This window comes from Rutidosis leptorrhynchoides, chromosome 2 (genome assembly GCF_046630445.1).
Source record: "Rutidosis leptorrhynchoides isolate AG116_Rl617_1_P2 chromosome 2, CSIRO_AGI_Rlap_v1, whole genome shotgun sequence".
Classification (NCBI taxonomy): Eukaryota; Viridiplantae; Streptophyta; class Magnoliopsida; order Asterales; family Asteraceae; genus Rutidosis; species Rutidosis leptorrhynchoides.
The window spans coordinates 707,110,137-707,132,105 of NC_092334.1; the positions used below are offsets into that span (position 1 = coordinate 707,110,137).

Sequence of the window (21,969 nt, forward strand, 5' to 3'; positions counted from 1 at the left end):
ATTTCAGTCGAAAGAACGACGTCTAGATGATCATTTTAGAAAACATACTTCCACTTTGAGTTTAACCATAATTTTTGGATATAGTTTCATGTTCATAATAAAAATAATTTTCTCAGAATAATAACTTTTAAATCAAAGTTTATCATAGTTTTTAATTAACTAACCCAAAACAGCCCGCGGTGTTACTACGACGGCGTAAATCCGGTTTTACGGTGTTTTTCGTGTTTCCAGGTTTTAAATCATTAAGTTAGCATATCATATAGATATAGAACATGTGTTTAGTTTATTTTAAAAGTCAAGTTAGAAGGATTAACTTTTGTTTGCGAACAAGTTTAGAATTAACTAAACTATGTTCTAGTGATTACAAGTTTAAACCTTCGAATAAGATAGCTTTATATGTATGAATCGAATGATGTTATGAACATCATTACTACCTTAAGTTCCTTGGATAAACCTACTGAAAAATAGAAAAATGGATCTAGCTTCAACGGATCCTTGGATGGCTCGAAGTTCTTGAAGCAGAATCATGACACGAAAACAAGTTCAAGTAAGATCATCACTTGAAATAAGATTTTTATAGTTATAGAAATTGAACCAAAGTTTGAATATGATTATTACCTTGTATTAGAATGATAACCTACTGTAAGAAACAAAGATTTCTTGAGGTTGGATGATCACCTTACAAGATTGGAAGTGAGCTAGCAAACTTGAAAGTATTCTTGATTTTATGTAACTAGAACTTGTAGAATTTATGAAGAACACTTAGAACTTGAAGATAGAACTTAAGAGAGATCAATTAGATGAAGAAAATTGAAGAATGAAAGTGTTTGTAGGTGTTTTTGCTCGTTGGTGTATGGATTAGATATAAAGGATATGTAATTTTGTTTTCATGTAAATAAGTCATGAATGATTACTCATATTTTTGTAATTTTATGAGATATTTCATGCTAGTTGCCAAATGATGGTTCCCACATGTGTTAGGTAACTCACATGGGCTACTAAGAGCTGATCATTGGAGTGTATATACCAATAGTACATACATCTAAAAGCTGTGTATTGTACGAGTACGAATACGGGTGCATACGAGTAGAATTGTTGATGAAACTGAACGAGGATGTAATTGTAAGCATTTTTGTTAAGTAGAAGTATTTTGATAAGTGTATTAAAGTCTTTCAAAAGTGTAAAAATACATATTAAAACACTACATGTATATACATTTTAACTGAGTCGTTAAGTCATCGTTAGTCGTTACATGTAAGTGTTGTTTTGAAACCTTTAGGTTAACGATCTTGTTAAATGTTGTTAACCCAATGTTTATAATATCAAATGAGATTTTAAATTATTATATTATCATGATATTATCATGTATGAATATCTCTTAATATGATATATATACATTAAATGTCTTTACAACGATAATCGTTACATATATGTCTCGTTTAAAAATCATTAAGTTAGTAGTCTTGTTTTTACATATGTAGTTCATTGTTAATATACTTAATGATATGTTTACTTATCATAGTATCATGTTAACTATATATATATATCCATATATATGTCATCATATAGTTTTTACAAGTTTTAACGTTCGTGAATCACCGGTCAACTTGGGTGGTCAATTGTCTATATGAAACATATTTCAATTAATCAAGTCTTAACAAGTTTGATTGCTTAACATGTTGGAAACATTTAATCATGTAAATATCAATCTCAATTAATATATATAAACATGGAAAAGTTCAGGTCACTACAGTACCTACCCGTTAAATAAATTTCGTCTCGAAATTTTAAGCTGTTGAAGGTGTTGACGAATCTTCTGGAAATAGATGCGGGTATTTCTTCTTTATCTGATCTTCATGCTCCCAGGTGAACTCGGGTCCTCTACGAGAATTCCATCGAACCTTAACAATTGGTATCTTGTTTTGCTTAAGTCTTTTAACCTCACGATCCATTATTTCGACGGGTTCTTCGATGAATTGAAGTTTTTCGTTGATTTGGATTTCATCTAACGGAATAGGGAGATCTTCTTTAGCAAAACATTTCTTCAAATTTGAGACGTGGAAAGTGTTATGTACAGCCGCGAGTTATTGAGGTAACTCAAGTCGGTAAGCTACTGGTCCGACACGATCAATAATCTTGAATGGTCCAATATACCTTGGATTTAATTTCCCTCGTTTACCAAATCAAACAACGCCTTTCCAAGGTGCAACTTTAAGCATGACCATCTCTCCAATTTCAAATTCTATATCTTTTCTTTTAATGTCAGCGTAGCTCTTTTGTCGACTTTGGGCGGTTTTCAACCGTTGTTGAATTTGGATGATCTTCTCGGTAGTTTCTTGTATAATCTCCGGACCCGTAATCTATCTATCCCCCACTTCACTCCAACAAATCGGAGACCTGCACTTTCTGCCATAAAGTGCTTCAAACGGCGCCATCTCAATGCTTGAATGGTAGCTGTTGTTGTAGGAAAATTCTTCTAACGGTAGATGTCGATCCCAACTGTTTCCGAAATCAATAACACATGCTCGTAGCATGTCTTCAAGCGTTTGTATCGTCCTTTCGCTCTGCCCATCAGTTTGTGGATGATAGGCAGTACTCATGTCTAGACGAGTTCCTAATGCTTGCTGTAATGTCTGTCAGAATCTTGAAATAAATCTACAATCCCTATCAGAGATAATAGAGATTGGTATTCCATGTCTGGAGACGACTTCCTTCAAATACAGTCGTGCTAACTTCTCCATCTTGTCATCTTCTCTTATTGGCAGGAAGTGTGCTGATTTGGTGAGACGATCAACTATTACCCAAATAGTATCAAAACCACTTGCAGTCCTTGGCAATTTAGTGATGAAATCCATGGTAATGTTTTCCCATTTCCATTCCGGGATTTCGGGTTGTTGAAGTAGACCTGATGGTTTCTGATGCTCCGCTTTGACCTTAGAACACGTCAAACATTCTCCTACGTATTTAGCAACATCGGCTTTCATACCCGGCCACCAAAAATGTTTCTTGAGATCCTTGTACATCTTCCCCATTCCAGGATGTATTGAGTATCTGGTTTTATGAGCTTCTCTAAGTACCATTTCTCTCATATCTCCAAATTTTGGTACCCAAATCCTTTAAGCCCTATACCGGGTTCCGTCTTCCCGAATATTAAGATGCTTCTCCGATCCTTTGGGTATTTCATCCTTTAAATTTCCCTCTTTTAAAACTCCTTGTTGCGCCTCCTTTATTTGAGTAGTAAGGTTATTATGAATCATTATATTCATAGATTTTACTCGAATGGGTTCTCTGTCCTTCCTGCTCAAGGCATCGACTACCACATTTGCCTTCCCCGGGTGGTAACGAATCTCAAAGTCGTAATCATTCAATAATTCAATCCACCTACGCTGCCTCATATTCAGTTGTTTCTGATTAAATATGTGTTGAAGACTTTTGTGGTCGGTATATATAATACTTTTGATCCCATATAAGTAGTGCCTCCAAGTCTTTAATGCAAAAACAACCGCGCCTAATTCTAAATCATGCGTCGTATAATTTTGTTCGTGAATCTTCAATTGTCTAGACGCATAAGCAATCACCTTCGTTCGTTGCATTAATACACAACCGAGACCTTGCTTTGATGCGTCACAATAAATCACAAAATCATCATTCCCTTCAGGTAATGACAATATAGGTGTCGTAGTTAGCTTTTTCTTCAATAACTGAAACGCTTTCTCTTGTTCATCATTCCATTCAAATTTCTTCCCTTTATGCGTTAATGCAGTCAAGGGTTTTGCTATTCTGGAAAAGTCTTGGATGAACCTTCTGTAGTAACCAGCTAGTCCTAAAAACTGGCGTATGTGTTTCGGAGTTTTCGGGGTTTCCCACTTTTCAACAGTTTCTATCTTTGCCGGATCCACCTTAATACCTTCTTTGTTCACTATGTGACCGAGGAATTGAACTTCTTCCAACCAAAATGCACACTTTGAAACTTAGCGTACAATTCTTCCTTCCTCAATACTTCTAACACCTTTCTCAAATGTTCACCATGTTCTTGGTCATTCTTTGAGTAAATAAGTATATCATCAATGAAAACAATGACAAACTTGTCAAGGTATGGTCCACACACTCAGTTCATAAGGTCCATGAACACAGCTGGTGCATTAGTTAAACCAAACGGCATGACCATAAACTCGTAATGACCGTAACGTGTTCTGAAAGCAGTCTTTGGAATATCATCTTCTTTCACCCGCATTTGATGATACCCGGAACGTAAGTCAATCTTTGAATAAACAGACGAGCCTTGTAGTTGATCAAATAAGTCGTCGATTCTCGGTAGTGGGTAGCGGTTCTTGATGGTAAGTTTGTTCAACTCTCGGTAGTCGATACACAACCTGAATGTACCATCTTTCTTCTTGACAAACAAAACAGGAGCTCCCCACGGTGATGTGCTTGGTCAAATGAAACCATGCTCTAAAAGTTCTTGTAATTGGCTTTGCAGTTCTTTCATCTCGCTGGGTGCGAGTCTGTAAGGAGCACGAGCTATTGGTGCAGCTCCTGGTACAAGATCTATTTGAAATTCAACGGATCGATGTGGGGGTAATCCCGGTAATTCTTTCGGAAATACATCGGGAAATTCTTTTGCAATGGGAACATCATTGATGCTCTTTTCTTCAGTTTGTACTTTCTCGACGTGTGCTAGAACAGCATAGCAACCTTTTCTTATTAGTTTTTGTGCCTTCAAATTACTAATAAGATGTAGCTTCTTGTTGCCCTTTTCTCCGTACACCATTAAGGGTTTTTCTTTTTCTCGTATAATGCGAATTGCATTTTTGTAACAAACGATCTCTGCTTTCACTTCTTTCAACCAGTCCATACCGATTATCACATCAAAACTCCCTAACTCTACTGGTATCAAATCAATCTTAAATGTTTCGCTAACCAGTTTAATTTCTCGATTCCGACATATATTATCTGCTGAAATTAATTTACCATTTGCTAATTCGAGTAAAAATTTACTATCCAAAGGCGTCAATGGACAACTTAATTTAGCACAAAAATCTCTACTCATATAGCTTCTATCCGCACCCGAATCAAATAAAACGTAAGCAGATTTATTGTCAATAAGAAACGTACCCGTAACAAGCTCCGGGTCTTCCTGTGCCTCTGCCGTATTAATATTGAAAACTCTTCCGCGGCCTTGTCCATTCGTGTTCTCCTGGTTTGGGCAATTTCTAAAAATGTGGCCCGGTTTTCCACATTTATAACAAACTACATTGGCATAACTTGCTCCGACACTACTTGCTCCGCCATTACTCGTTCCGACACCATTTATTCCTTTCGTTCTATTAACCCCTGGTCCGTAGACCTCACACTTCACCGCGCTATGACCATTTCTTTTACACTTGTTGCAAAATTTGGTGCAGAACCCCGAGTGATACTTTTCACACCTTTGGCATAGCTGCTTCTGATTGTTGTTGTTGTTGTTGCGGTTATTATTGTTGTTGGGATGATTGTTGTAGTTGCTGTTGCTGTTGTTGTTGTTATTGTTGGGCCGTTTGTTGTAGTTGCGATTGATGTTGCGATTGTTGGGATAATTGGTGCGATTATTGTTGTAATTGCTGTTGTTGTTGTATTGGTGATTCTTATCACCGTTTTCCTCCCACTTTCTTTTGACTTGCTTCACATTGGCCTCTTCAGCAGTCTGTTCTTTAATTCTTTCTTCAATCTGGTTCACTAGTTTGTGAGCCATTCTACATGCCTGTTGTATGGAGGCGGGCTGGTGTGAACTTATATCTTCTTGGATTCTTTCCGGTAATCCTTTCACAAACGCGTCAATCTTCTCTTCCTCATCTTCGAATGCTCCCGGACACAATAGGCACAATTCTGTGAATCGTCTTTCGTACGTGGTAATATCAAATCCTTGGGTTCGTAACCCTCTAAGTTCTGTCTTGAGCTTATTGACCTCGGTTCTGGGACGGTACTTCTCGTTCATCAAGTGCTTGAATGCTGACCACGGTAGTGCGTACGCATCGTCTTGTCCCACTTGCTCTAGATAGGTATTCCACCATGTTAACGCAGAACCTGTGAAGGTATGCGTAGAGTACTTCACTTTGTCCTCTTCAGTACACTTACTTATGGTAAACACCGATTCGACCTTCTCGGTCCACCGTTTCAATCCGATCGGTCCTTCGGTTCCATCAAATTCTAAAGGTTTGCAGGCAGTGAATTCTTTGTAGGTGCATCCTACACGATTTCCTGTACTGCTAGATCCAAGGTTATTGTTGGTATGTAGCGCAGCCTGTACTGCGGCTATGTTTGAAGCTAGAAAAGTACGGAATTCCTCTTCATTCATATTCACGGTGTGTCGAGTAGTCGGTGCCATTTCCTTCAAAATAGTCAAATGGAATAAGTTAATCATACAGAATATTAAGAGTAGTTAATAGTATTTTGTAGCATAATATGAACTCATTTATAAAAGCTTTTTCTTCATATTAGCGTTTTATAAGTTTAAATTCGGGTAGTACCTACCCGTTAAGTTCATACTTAGTAGCTAATATACAATTCAACTACTACGATTCTATATGAAAAACTGGTTATAATAATATTTCGCGTTCAAACTTTTACACAATATTTTACAAACTTACAATACCGCTTATTTTACATATAGCATGAAATATAGCACACAATAAATTTGATACAAGATGGTTGTAAAGATAATTCTAGCTAGTACATAAGTCGTTCAGCAAAGGCAATAAAGACACGTAATTCATACGTCCAGAAACAAGTCATGCATTCTGGTTTTACTAGGATTACTTCCCATCCTTGGTCTTGTGGAACATAACCGTTATGGTCGTTGATAAGACATCGTTAGTCATTACATGTAAGTGTTGTTTTGAAACCTTTAGGTTAACGATCTTGTTAAATGTTGTTAACCCAATGTTTATAATATCAAATGAGATTTTAAATTATTATATTATCATGATATTATCATGTATGAATATCTCTTAATATGATATATATACATTAAATGTCTTTACAACGATAATCGTTACATATATGTCTCGTTTAAAAATCATTAAGTTAGTAGTCTTGTTTTTACATATGTAGTTCATTGTTAATATACTTAATGATATGTTTACTTATCATAGTATCATGTTAACTATATATATATATCCATATATATGTCATCATATAGTTTTTACAAGTTTTAACGTTCGTGAATCACCGGTCAACTTGGGTGGTCAATTGTCTATATGAAACATATTTCAATTAATCAAGTCTTAACAAGTTTGATTGCTTAACATGTTGGAAACATTTAATCATGTAAATATCAATCTCAATTAATATATATAAACATGGAAAAGTTCGGGTCACTACATAACTTCTATCAGCACCCGTATCAAACATAATAGAAGCTAGTTGATTATTAACGGTAAACGTACCCGTGACAAGATTAGGATCCTCACTGTAGCACTGTAGCAAAATACGGTTTCACTGTAGTAAATAGTGTTTTACTGTAGCAAATTGTGTTTTACTGTAGCAAAGTAATTTTTACTGTAGCAAATAGGGTTTTACTGTAGGAAAGTCGTTTTTACTTGTACATATATATATACATACATATAATTGTTCATGAATCGTCGAGAGTAATCAAAGGTAATTGTATATATGAAACAGTTCTAAAATTTTGAGACTCAATCTAACAGACTTTGTTTAGCGTGTTAAAATAATAAATCGTATAGAGAATTGGTTTAAATAAGTCAAAAAATTTCGGGTCATCACAGAAAGCGTTTCAGTTATTGAAGAAAAAGCTAACTAGGCACCTATATTGTCATTGCCTGAAGGGAATGATGATTTTGTGATTTATTGTGACGCATCAAAGCAAGGTCTCGGTTGTGTATTAATGCAACGAACGAAGGTGATTGCTTATGCGTCTAGACAATTGAAGATTCACGAACAAAATTATATGACGCATGATTTGGAATTAGGCGCAGTTGTTTTTGCATTAAAGACTTGGAGGCACTACTTATATGGGGTCAAAAGTATTATATATACCGACCACAAAAGTCTTCAACACATATTTAATCAGAAACAACTGAATATGAGGCAGCGTAGGTGGATTGAATTATTGAATGATTATGACTTTGAGATTCGTTACCACCCAGGGAAGGCAAATGTGGTAGCCGATGCCTTGAGCAGGAAGGACAGAGAACCCATTCGAGTAAAATCTATGAATATAATGATTCATAATAACCTTACTACTCAAATAAAGGAGGCGCAACAAGGAGTTTTAAAAGAGGGAAATTTAAAGGATGAAATACCCAAAGGATCAGAGAAGCATATTAATATTCGGGAAGACGGAACCCGGTATAGGGCTGAAAGGATTTGGGTACCAAAATTTGGAGATATGAGAGAAATGGTACTTAGAGAAGCTCATAAAACCATATACTCAATACATCCTGGAACGGGGAAGATGTACAAGGATCTCAAGAAACATTTTTGGTGGCCAGGTATGAAAGCCGATATTGCTAAATATGTAGGAGAATGTTTGACGTGTTCTAAGGTCAAAGCTGAACATCAGAAACCATCAGGTCTACTACAACAACCTGAAATCCCGGAATGGAAATGGGAAAACATTACCATGGATTTCATTACTAAATTGCCAAGGACTGCAAGTGGTTATGATACTATTTGGGTAATAGTTGATCGTCTCACCAAGTCAGCACACTTCCTGCCAATAAGAGAAGATGACAAGATGGAGAAGTTAGCACGACTGTATTTGAAGGAAGTCGTCTCCAGACATGGAATACCAATCTCTATTATCTCTGATAGGGATGGCAGATTTATTTCAAGATTCTGGCAGACATTACAGCAAGAATTAGGAACTCGTCTAGACATGAGTACTGCCTATCATCCACAAACTGATGGGCAGAGCAAAAGGACGATACAAATGCTTGAAGACATGTTACGAGCTTGTGTTATTGATTTCGGAAACAGTTGGGATCGACATCTACCGTTAGCAGAATTTTCCTACAACAACAGCTACCATTCAAGCATTGAGATGGCGCCGTTTGAAGCACTTTATGGTAGAAAGTGCAGGTCTCTGATTTGTTGGAGTGAAGTGGGGGATAGACAGATTACGGGTCCGAAGATTATACAAGAAACTACCGAGAAGATCATCCAAATTCAACAACGGTTGAAAACCGCCCAAAGTCGACAAAAGAGCTACGCTGACATTAAAAGAAAAGATATAGAATTTGAAATTGGAGAAATGGTCATGCTTAAAGTTGCACCTTGGAAAGGCGTTGTTCGATTTGGTAAACGAGGGAAATTAAATCCAAGGTACATTGGACCATTCAAGATTATAGATCATGTCGGACCAGTAGCTTACCAACTGGAGCTACCTCAACAACTCGCGGCTGTACATAACACTTTCCACGTCTCAAATTTGAAAAAATGTTTTGCTAAAGAAGATCTCACTATTCCGTTGGACGAAATCCAAATCAATGAAAAACTTCAATAAGATCATTTGACCTTTGACTGATCCCGATGATTCATGACATATTTCAAAAGACGTTGCCTTCGAGTCGTCGAGTTTATCAAGATTATTACTAAGTCAATTATAGTTGGATATATTATGAAATGGTATGCATGCCATCAACTGTCGATGTAATGAAAGTTTGTCTTTTAAAAAAGAATGCAATGTTTGTAAAATGTATCATATAGAGGTCAAGTACCTCGCGATGTAACCAAATGTAATGTATTCATCCAGATGGATTAGGACGGGTCATGAAATGATGTGCCTTTCCAAATTGGCAACCTGCACATACAACATCTTTTCTGACTTCAAGCTTAGGAAGTCCCTTTACCATCGACTTCTTCATCATCATATCTAACTTATCATAGCCAACGTGGCTAAGACGCATGTGCCATAAGTCAACAGTTTCACTCTTCTTTGTATTTTCCACGTATGTTACTTCAGTTGACATAACATAAATAGAATCCTTTCTTTTTCCTATCATGACTGGTTCACCTATAACTTGTATTTTCTCATAAACCTTTACATCTTCAGGACCAAACAAAACAAACTGACCTGATGAGGTGACTTGTGGTACAGAAAAGAGGTTCTTCTTAACTCAAGGTACATGATAGACATTATTCAAAGGTATTTCAGTTTCACCTTGTGGAGATGAAACAATAGTGTTGCCAATATGAGCTATTGGAAGCTTGGAATTGTTTGCTATCACCACAACTCTACTGTAGTGACCCGAACTTTTCCATGTTTATATATATATTAAATGAAATTGTTATTTACATGATTAAGTGTTTCCAACATGTTAAGCAATCAAACTTGTTAAGACTTGATTAATTGAAATAGGTTTCATATAGACAATTGACCACCCAAGTTGACCGGTGATTCACGAACGTTAAAACTTGTAAAAAATATACGATGACATATATATGGTTATATATATAGTTAACATGATTTTATTAAAATTATGTATCTCATTAGGTATTTTAACAATGAGTTATATACATAAAAATGAGACTATTAATTTAAGAAACTCGAAAACGATATATATATAACGATTATCGTTATAACAACGTCTTACTAGGTACATATGAATCATATTAAGATATTGATACACTTGGTTAATTATGTTAAATGATAAGTAAATATATTATTAAGTGTATTAACAATGAAATACATATGTAAAAATAAGACTACTAACTTAATGATTTCGAAACGAGACATATATGTAACGATTATCGTTGTAACGACATTTAACTGTATATATATCATACTAAGATATATTATATATCATAATATCATGATAATATAACAATTTAACATCTCATTTATTATAAGAAACAATGGGTTAACAACATTCAACAAGATCGTTAACCTAAAGGTTTCAAAACAACATTTACATGTAACGACTAACGATGACTTAACGACTCAGTTAAAATGTATATACATGTAGTGTTTTAATATGTATTCATACACTTTTGAAAGATTTCAAGACACTTATCAAAATACTTCTACTTAACAAAAATGCTTACAATTACATCCTCGTTCAGTTTCATCAACAATTCTACTCGTATGCACCCGTATTCGTACTCGTACAATACACAGCTTTTAGATGTATGTGAAATGTCCCGTTCTTATTGATTAAAAACGTTCCATATTAATTGATTTTGTTGCGAGGTTTTGACCTCTATATGAGACGTTTTTCAAAGACTGCATTCATTTTAATACAAACCATAACCTTTATTTCATCAATAAAGGTTTAAAAAGCTTTACGTAGATTATCAAATAATGATAATCTAGAATATCTTATTTACACACGACCATTACATAATGGTTTACAATACAAATATGTTACAACAAAATAAGTTTCTTGAATGCAGTTTTTACACAATATCATACAAGCATGGACTCCAAATCTCGTCCTTATTTAAGTATGCGACAGCGGAAGCTCTTAATAATTACCTGAGAATAAACATGCTTAAAACGTCAACAAAAATGTTGGTGAGTTATAGGTTTAACCTATATATATCAAATCATAATAATAGACCACAAGATTTCATATTTCAATACACATCCCATACATAGAGATAAAAATCATTCATATGGTGAACACCTGGTAACCGACATTAACAAGATGCATATTTAAGAATATCCCCATCATTCCGGGACACCCTTCGGATATGATATAAATTTCGAAGTACTAAAGCATCCGGTACTTTGGATGGGGTTTGTTAGGCCCAATAGATCTATCTTTAGGATTCGCGTCAATTAGGGTGTCTATTCCCTAATTCTTAGATTACCAGACTTAATAAAAAGGGGCATATTCGATTTCGATAATTCAACCATAGAATGTAGTTTCACGTACTTGTGTCTATTTTGTAAATCATTTATAAAACTTGCATGTATTCTCATCCCAAAAATATTAGATTTTAAAAGTGGGACTATAACTCACTTTCACAGATTTTTTACTTCGTCGGGAAGTAAGACTTGGCCACTGGTTGATTCACGAACCTATAACAATATATACATATATATCAAAGTATGTTCAAGATATATTTACAATACTTTTAATATATTTTAATGTTTTAAGTTTATTAAGTCAGCTGTCCTCGTTAGTAACCTACAACTAGTTGTCCACAGTTAGATGTACAGAAATAAATCGATAAATATTATCTTGAATCAATCCACGACCCAGTGTATACGTATCTCAGTATTGATCACAACTCAAACTATATATATTTTGGAATCAACCTCAACCTTGTATAGCTAACTCCAACATTCACATATAGAGTGTCTATGGTTGTTCCGAAATATATATAGATGTGTCGACATGATAGGTCGAAACATTGTATACGTGTCTATGGTATCTCAAGATTATATAATATACAATACAAGTTGATTAAGTTATGGTTGGAATAGATTTGTTACCAATTTTCACGTAGCTAAAATGAGAAAAATTATCCAATCTTGTTTTACCCATAACTTCTCCATTTTAAATCCGTTTTGAGTGAATCAAATTGCTATGGTTTCATATTGATCTCTATTTTATGAATCTAAACAGAAAAAGTATAGGTTTATAGTCAGAAAAATAAGTTACAAGTCGTTTTTGTAAAGGTAGTCATTTCAGTCGAAAGAACGACGTCTAGATGACCATTTTAGAAAACATACTTCCACTTTGAGTTTAACCATAATTTTTGGATATAGTTTCATGTTCATAATAAAAATCATTTTCTCAGAATAACAACTTTTAAATCAAAGTTTATCATAGTTTTTAATTAACTAACCCAAAATAGCCCGCGGTGTTACTACGACGGCGTAAATCCGGTTTTACGGTGTTTTTCGTGTTTCCAGGTTTTAAATCATTAAGTTAGCATATCATATAGATATAGAACATGTGTTTAGTTGATTTTAAAAGTCAAGTTAGAAGGATTAACTTTTGTTTGCGAACAAGTTTAGAATTAACTAAACTATGTTCTAGTGATTACAAGTTTAAACCTTCGAATAAGATAGCTTTATATGTATGAATCGAATGATGTTATGAACATCATTACTACCTTAAGTTCCTTGGATAAACCTACTGGAAAATAGAAAAATGGATCTAGCTTCAACGGATCCTTGGATGGCTCGAAGTTCTTGAAGCAGAATCATGACACGAAAACAAGTTCAAGTAAGATCATCACTTGAAATAAGATTGTTATAGTTATAGAAATTGAACCAAAGTTTGAATATGATTATTACCTTGTATTAGAATGATAACCTACTGTAAGAAACAAAGATTTCTTGAGGTTGGATGATCACCTTACAAGATTGGAAGTGAGCTAGCAAACTTGAAAGTATTCTTGATTTTATGTAACTAGAACTTTTGGAATTTATGAAGAACACTTAGATAAAATCAAGAATACTGTACTTTGGAATATCCCCATCATTCCGGGACACCCTTCGGATATGATATAAATTTCGAAGTACTAAAGCATCCGGTACTTTGGATGGGGTTTGTTATGCCCAATAGATCTATCTTTAGGATTCGCGTCAATTAGGGTGTCTGTTCCCTAATTCTTAGATTACCAGACTTAATAAAAAGGGGCATATTCGATTTCGATAATTCAACCATAGAATGTAGTTTCACGTACTTGTGTCTATTTTGTAAATCATTTATAAAACCTGCATGTATCCCGGAATGATGGGGATATTCTTATATATGCATCTTGTTAATGTCGGTTACCAGGTGTTCACCATATGAATTATTTTTATCTCTATGTATGGGATGTGTATTGAAATATGAAATCTTGTGGTCTATTATTATGATTTGATATATATAGGTTAAACCTATAACTCACCAACATTTTTGTTGACGTTTTAAGCATGTTTATTCTCAGGTGATTATTAAGAGCTTCCGCTGTCGCATACTTAAATAAGGACGAGATTTGGAGTCCATGCTTGTATGATATTGTGTAAAAACTGCACTCAAGAAACTTATTTTGTTGTAACATATTTGTATTGTAAACCATTATGTAATGGTCGTGTGTAAACAGGATATTTTAGATTATCATTATTTGATAATCTACGTAAAGCTTTTTAAACCTTTATTGATGAAATAAAGGTTATGGTTTGTTTAAAAATGAATGCAGTCTTTGAAAAACGTCTCATATAGAGGTCAAAATCTCGCAACGAAATCAATTAATATGGAACGTTTTTAATCAATAAGAACGGGACATTTCATCTACTGCCCTTGTATTTCACCATATTTTGGAGCTTTTCTCTATCGCCCGTCATATGGTTTGAGCAACCAGAATCGACTATCCAATCACGATTGTGATCAAGCTGTGTTGGTTTTACAGCTGCAAGTGATAACTCTTCTTCATCAGTTACCATCAATGACTTGACATCCCACTCATCTTCACTTTTAGATTGAGCAGTGTTGCTTTCTTCAACCTTCTTTGAACGACAGTCCCTTGCAAAATGACCCTTCTTACCACAATTATAGCAAGTTGGTTTATACTTTTTTCCATTGAAACGATTCTTTGATCCCTCTTCTGAGTGAGTAATTTTACTCCTATCATGATGCTTCACTTTTTCATCAGTCTTCTTAGATCCACCACTATTCTGCTGCTTCGAATTCCACTTGCCTTTATTGACATAGAGGGCTTCTTCTTCATTCTTTAATGAGATGCCTCCCATATGCTTTGTCAATGCTTCCTGGGCAGCTAATATGTTTTCAAACTCTACTATTGATGGTTGTGTTTGCCATCCTTGTACAGCAGCCACGAAGCTTCGAAATTCAGACTTCAAGCCATGGATGATTATACATTTCATCCTAGCTTCTCCTATTCGAGCGTCCGGATCCAATTCTGAGATTTCTCGACACACTAATTTCACCTTGTAGAAATACTGCGCAATTGTCATCTCTTTTTGTGTTACTGATAACAGTTCACTCTCCAAAAATTGAAGCCTGTTGTCGTTCTTCTTTGAGAATAACTTAGTGAATGTATCCCATGCTTCCTTTGGTGTTGCTGCATCTCTTATGTGTTCTAACACATCTTCTTCGACCGTTGTTTTTAAAACAAACATGGCCTTTCCAGCTTTCACCCTCCATTTTCTTAGCACTCCGTTGTTGTCTTCTTCAGCAGGTTGTTGAATGTTATTTCCATTGACAACCTCCCACAAGTCTTGTCCCTGCATATATGACATAATGCAAGTTGACCATGAATTGTAGTTTTGATTGTTTAACTTCTTAATACCACCAACAACTTGTAGATCAGACATGTTGTTTGTGGTCTGGCTCTGATACCAAATGTTGAATCAAGTTAAACAAACACTGCAAAATACTTAGATATAATGCTTTAAGAAGAAGACACGATTTGCACTAAGAGATGTGCTTTTTCTGGGATATATTAACATGCTGGAAAATGACATATAAATAGAGTTACATTGTAAAAGAAAACCACACCTACTTTACTCCACTACTATTAACTTATTGAAAAGCAAATGAACCACACCAACACCAATATCATGATTAGTGGATCCATGATTTGTTCCACTAACATTAACTTATTAAAAAGTAAAAGCAATAAACAGATAGCTAATCATGACTTAGACAATTGATAATGATCATGATGAGTTGATGTTGTTATGTTTAACACCTTCGTCACCACTTCTTCACCACTCTACCGTCATTTTTCCGATTCAGTATTAGCTAAACTATTACCTTTCTTCTTTTCTATTTTTAAAACACTCGTAATATAAATAACCCAAAATAAATAATTCCATTGGGCCAAATCCTAAATTATTATAAAAACCTTAGTATATGACTAGTATCAAAATACGGTCATCAGAGTTAGTCATGTCAAACGTATCCATCATACAAGCTTCTCCCAATAATCCAAGCATTACATAACTTAACCTGCAAGCGAGAAGATGTGAGGGATTAGCACAAGGCTAAGTGAATAGAGATATCTCAATAACTATATGCATCTAGCATCAAGCTAAGTACAATTACATAATACATCAATTAAACAATCATCAATACAATAATAAAAGGACGGACGACTTCTGCATGCATGAGAAACGCCCACAAACGCCTCCTCGGGCTACACTAATTGAAAACTTTACCACATCAAAGTGATCCTCTCAAAAAAAGCGCGCTCACTTCCGGTCCACATCAGTGTCACCTGTTAGCTAGCTGTGCTTTTATGGTCGAAGGAGGTGTAATACAGAATTAGAATTTGTGAAGCACACAACATACTTACTAAACCAAAAACAAGAAAAATAGATAATTATGCACACTTGATCCCGCCTTTTTTACCCCCAGCAACGCCATCCCTTTAGTCACCGTGTTTAAAACCACCTGATTACCTTACAACCCAAATGCTAATTCGAGTACAAACAAAAGCAACACGATCTCTTTCACGCTACAAATTCCGATCATTACATCACTCACAAACTCAACACCGTCATTCAAACCTCACCAATCGTTCGCATGTCGATTACCAATCGATTCTAAAAACATTCATCGCTCGAAGAGCAATACAACCGGGTAGACAATTACACGCACACCTTTGTGTAACCGGGTTCGGTTACGACACTATTTTATGCACTAAACTTGTTAATTTGTACCTTAGTTGTAATGATTTATTTAACGCACACCAACTGTTTGATAAAATTCCTAAACAAAATGTTTATTTATGGAATGTGTTGATTCGTGGGTACGCTTGGAACGGACCGTATAATGTTGCGATTTCTTTGTATTATAAAATGAGTGAGTATGGGGTTGTTCCGGATAATTATACGTTTCCGTTTGTGCTGAAAGCGTGTTCGAATCTTAGCGCGATTGATGTGGGACGAGAGGTTCATGAACATGTAGTCAGAACCGGGTGGGAAAAGGATGTTTTTGTCGGTGCGGGTTTGATTGATATGTACGCGAAATGTGGTAACGTTGGTAGTGCACGCAGGGTGTTTGATACAATAGTTGAAAGAGATGTTGTTATGTGGAACTCAATGCTAACTTGTTATGGCCAAAACGGGTGCGCAAAGGATTGTTTAGTTTTGTGTGGCGAAATGGCGGTGGATGGGGTAAGACCGACTGTTGCGACTCTAGTGACGGCTATCGCGGCTGCTGCTGACGTGGCGGCTCTCCCGCAAGGGAGGGAGCTTCATGGGTACAGTTGGCGGTTAGGGTTTGAGATTCAGGATAAGATAAAAACTGCACTGGTTGATATGTATGCTAAAAGTGGTTCTGTTAAAATAGCTAGGAGTATTTTCGATAGGTTAATGGAAAAACGTGTTGTTTCGTGGAATGCTTTGATTAATGGCTACGCAATGCACGGGCACGCTACAGAAGCCCTCGATTTATTCGAGAAAATGACTCGTGACACACGCCCCGATCATATAACTTTCGTTGGCGTTCTTTCGGCTTGTAATCATGGCGGTTTATTAAACAAAGGTCGTGAGTATTTCGATTCAATGATACATAATTACAAAATAACACCCACAGTTCAACATTATTCGTCTATGATTGATTTGATAGGACATTATGGTCGTTTAGACGAGGCATATAACATGATCTTGAATATGAATGTTACGCCTGATTCGGGCGTGTGGGGTGCGTTACTAAATTCGTGCAAGATTCATGGTAACGTTGAATTAGGTGAACTTGCGTTAGAAAAGCTAATCGAGCTTGAACCAAATGAACCTGGTAATTATGTGATCATGTCGAATATATATGCACAAGCGGGAAAATGGGAGGGTGTCTCTAAGCTTCGTGAATTAATGACTAACAAAAAGTTACAAAAAGACATTGCGTGTAGTTGGATTGAAGTGAATAACAAAGTGCACGCTTTTCTTTCGGGTGATACTTCTCATGTGATGAGTGATGAGATCGATGAGGAACTAAAACGGGTCGAGAAGTTGATGTATGAAGCGGGATATGTTCCAAACGTTGCGCCAGTTTTTCACGATGTAGATGATGATGAAAAGTCGAGAATGGTGTGTAGACATAGCGAAAGACTTGCGATAGCATTTGGGTTGATTAGTACGCCTCCTAAGAGTAAGCTTTTGATTACGAAGAACCTTAGGGTTTGTGAGGACTGTCATGTTGCAATTAAGTTTATATCGAAGATTACTGAAAGGGAGATTGTGTTTAGAGATGTAAATCGATACCATCATTTTAAAGATGGGATGTGTTCTTGTGGAGATTATTGGTGACTGCAAGGAGTATGTTGCCTAGTTTTTGGTTATATTTATATTTATTATGTTTCTTGTAACAAATATAGGTCCTTACAGATAATTCAGGCTCTAATACTATTTCGATAGTCGTAAGGTTAACAAATTATTTGTTTTATTCCTATCCTAATAGAATGATGATTGTAATAGAATTATTTGTATTGTTTTATTGTTTATAACTCAATCTCATTTGTCCTACATTAGCCACGAACAAAATCCATGCACTACAACATCTATATGTTGCCTAGCAAGCTAACCAACTTCAAACTTGAGGTTCTAGACCATGGGCAATAACCTCCTGGGGTTTGACAGAATTGGGCAGGTTTTGACTGGTTCATTGACATTATTTAAACTAAGAATTTGAATCATACTGATTCTTAATCAGATTGGACGAAACGTCCTATGCGGTCTGATTTTAACCGGTTTACTGACATCATCAGTTGAACAAAGCAAGATCTCCATGAAGCATTGACCCATCGGGTATTTCTTCAGCAGGTAGTATTTTTTTATACTAAATTTACTTAAGTAGAGATTTATAGATTGATCTCACATTCATTAAAGAAATTGTTGACCATAATGAAGTGTGGCATTTGAACATTCATATCTTGTTGGGAATCATTAGAGGTTGCAAAATGGGCGGGTTGGGTAATGGGTTAACTCGTGGTGTTTTTGGTTCACTCAAAGTCCTCACATTTTGTTGCTTGGAACACTTTTTTCATAAATTATTAAATAATATATATGAAATATTTCGTATATGGTATTTATTCCATATATTGAGAAAATCAGGTAACTAAAATTATAATGTGAGGTCTGAATAACATCATAAAATACACATCTTGAGACTGTCAACCCGTTTGACATGTTTCTTATAATGTGTGTGTGTATTTTCATTCCCTGTTTTTATTACTTTTAGTTTAAAGATCTGAGCTGTTCCTACGAATAATTGTTTATAATACATCTTATGGCTTTAGCTCCTTTTCATCTCTTGTTATGTATGCTTTTGACCGTAACTTTAGCTTTCTCTACTTTCATTTGCATTTGTAATACTGTTGAAACGGTGTTTCTTAAATTTATGATGTATGTTACCTCCAGTACATTGAAACGACAAATACTTCAAGGAATTTATCAATTACGAAAGTTACCGATTATTACATTTTCCCTTTTATAGAAATACATCAATTTACATGCACTATGTTCTCATGACTGTAGGACATCGAACGTGAGATCGAAAGCAGCACATGTGGAAGTAGAAATGACAGCTCGCCTTCAATCTTTTATTGTTCCTAAACCAAGTCCCCTAGCGAGAACAAAGAATTTATATGAAAATGGTAAATAGTACAGGTAGCGTTTTTACTCATTTGCTCACGAATGGGTCAGTTTGGGTTAATTATTACCCCTAAAGGGTCAAATGAAGAATAAAACTCAAGTCGGCAAAGTTTCCCAAAGTGTATATTTATGCCGATAAAATCTCATAAAACTGGTAGACTTTTTAGTAAATCATAATCCCTAACTGATATGTGTCTCTGTTGCTTATAAAAACTTCCTCTTTGGCAAAATGGGTTTTGGCTCAACGAAGCTGTAAATATAAACCTGTTTTAACCGATTATCCAAGCCACACATTTTTCCATATCTAGTAAAGAGGATCTTATATGTCTAAATTGGTATTAATAGTTTCTGAAACATTCATGAAGCTTAGAGTTGGAAAGATGGGTGGGTCAGTGAGTTGGTCTAGATGGGCCTCCATGGGGGTTACACACTCGCACCTTTGTCCTTTTTGTACAAGAATGATTATACGTTATTCGGTTGCTGATTATTATCTCAGCAACAATATAATTGTTGTTCCAAGCCAGATCATAAATAAAATAATTTAGGTGGTTGTATGCACTAAAATAAGACTTTGGGTAACTTTATACCCATGTGACCCATTCATTTGTTAGTTAAGTCTTTTTTATATTGAATCCCTTGAGATGAACAAACCGCTCATCAACCAAATTTCTATGTAAATGGGTTATTTTCCAGCTCTATGATATCCATCTTTTCTCACACCCTTGTTCAGAACGAGTATAAATGATTTTGGTTCAAAACGGGTCAGATTTGGTTGACCACTACCATTTTTATCCCCTTTTTCATATGTATAGACTTATGTATTTCAGATATGATTAGAACTTGGTACATTAAACTAAAAACTCTAATACTAGTAAATATTTTCTAGTAAAGCAATTTAAGAGTACTGTAAACTTTTGAATACTGTCCATGCCACTTTCTGCGAGTTTGGTTGTAACAAATTTAAGTGGTGTTAACCCACTTGACCCGTTACCCATTTCTAGGTTGATGGGTTGAAATTTCTGTTTATCTATATTTATATATATATAAATTGTGGTAAATGGTGTCAATCCCCCATTGGTCCTCCACCCCCAAAAACACTATTAAATCAAATAGTACTGTAGCGTTTTTTTAATTTTTTTTCCCCTTGCACTTGCCATATTATGTGCACACCCACATCTGCTTCTAATGACTTCTACAATCTTCTACACCAAAATCTCTACTCTCCTCCACAAAAATCATATCTGTTAATCAAATCACAAATTCTATTTTCCTTTTGACCTCCGCCTTTTGCAGATCCCTGTCTTGAGGCAATAGACAGGATTTTGTGTTCCAGATTCACGCCTACACCAACCCTAATATGAGTTCATTGAAGCTGTAAATATGCTAACAAATCAAATCGCTACTAAATTGAGTTATTGGTCTGGAGTTCCATCGACGCAATCAACGGCGGTGCGGAATTCGACCACCAGATGGTGGTGTTTTCTGGGTCAATTTCGTTGATATGTTTGCGGTCACAACATCTTAAATCGGTTACTTCAGGTACTGAAACTTCATATTCTTCAATCCATTTATGTCAAGTGGCTAAGCCTTATCGCTATTACAACGACGACCATGGTGGTTGAACATTCACCGACCTCAGCACCACTGCCGTAAACACCATAATCGTAACCATCGCCGTCGTAACCAGCACCACAAGTTTGTTAGTATATAATTTTGGACTTTGAACAAATTCCTCCTTATAATTGTTTATTAGATTATATTGCTTATGGTTCTTACAATTTTTCGTTGGAATCTGTTTGCGGTTTGGTTGAAACATGACATTGGATATCACTTTACTTGATTTTAATCAAGAAGATGTGAGTCAAAGGAAACTAAAGGTCAAAACGTGTAAGTTGGCAAAGGTCAAAGGAAACTAAGCATGAACTAAACGATATTCAACGATTGAAGTCTTCCGTTTTATTCTTAAGGTGCGGTTTCGATATTTTTTACATACATATACGTAGATAATCAAGGTAACATACTTAAATTACACACGGTAATTTTAGGTCTTCATTATCTGTATCGTGTACCCTACTGTCATTTTCCGATAGGCCTGAATGATGTTTAGTCCGTATAATTGTTACAGTACATGCTCATTAGGAATGTTACACTAGATATTCATTAGGTAACTATTTAGTCGTTATCAAATATGTCCAATAGCTGCAACATATGAATGGGTTCTCTAAACATCACTACATGTAAAAAAAATGAGGTATGAAGGTAAGGGGTACTGTTGAGTTGGGCTTTTTAGGTAATTTATTGCATTTTGTTCGAAAGATGTTGATCCTATAATACTAAAAGACGTGGGATTTTTAGTCGTTTAATATGTTACGATAAGTCGTTTTGAAAAAAGCTACAACTTTTGGCACATACAT

At 35.4% G+C, this 21,969-nt stretch overlaps 2 protein-coding genes across 2 annotated transcripts; one reads left to right on the forward strand and one right to left on the reverse strand.

Moving 5' to 3' along the window:
- Nucleotides 1-14,227: 14,227 nt before the first annotated feature.
- On the reverse strand, nt 14,228-15,274 carry LOC139890446 (uncharacterized). The gene has a single exon (XM_071873324.1). The coding sequence runs from the start codon at nt 15,272-15,274 to the stop codon at nt 14,228-14,230; it is 1,047 nt and encodes a 348-aa protein (XP_071729425.1).
- A 1,035-nt stretch (nt 15,275-16,309) lies between these two features.
- Nucleotides 16,310-18,323, forward strand: LOC139894170 (putative pentatricopeptide repeat-containing protein At3g23330). The gene has a single exon (XM_071877372.1). It carries the CDS (start codon nt 16,376-16,378, stop codon nt 18,209-18,211), a length of 1,836 nt encoding a protein of 611 aa, XP_071733473.1. The 5' UTR covers nt 16,310-16,375; the 3' UTR covers nt 18,212-18,323.
- The last annotated feature ends 3,646 nt before the right edge of the window (nt 18,324-21,969 follow it).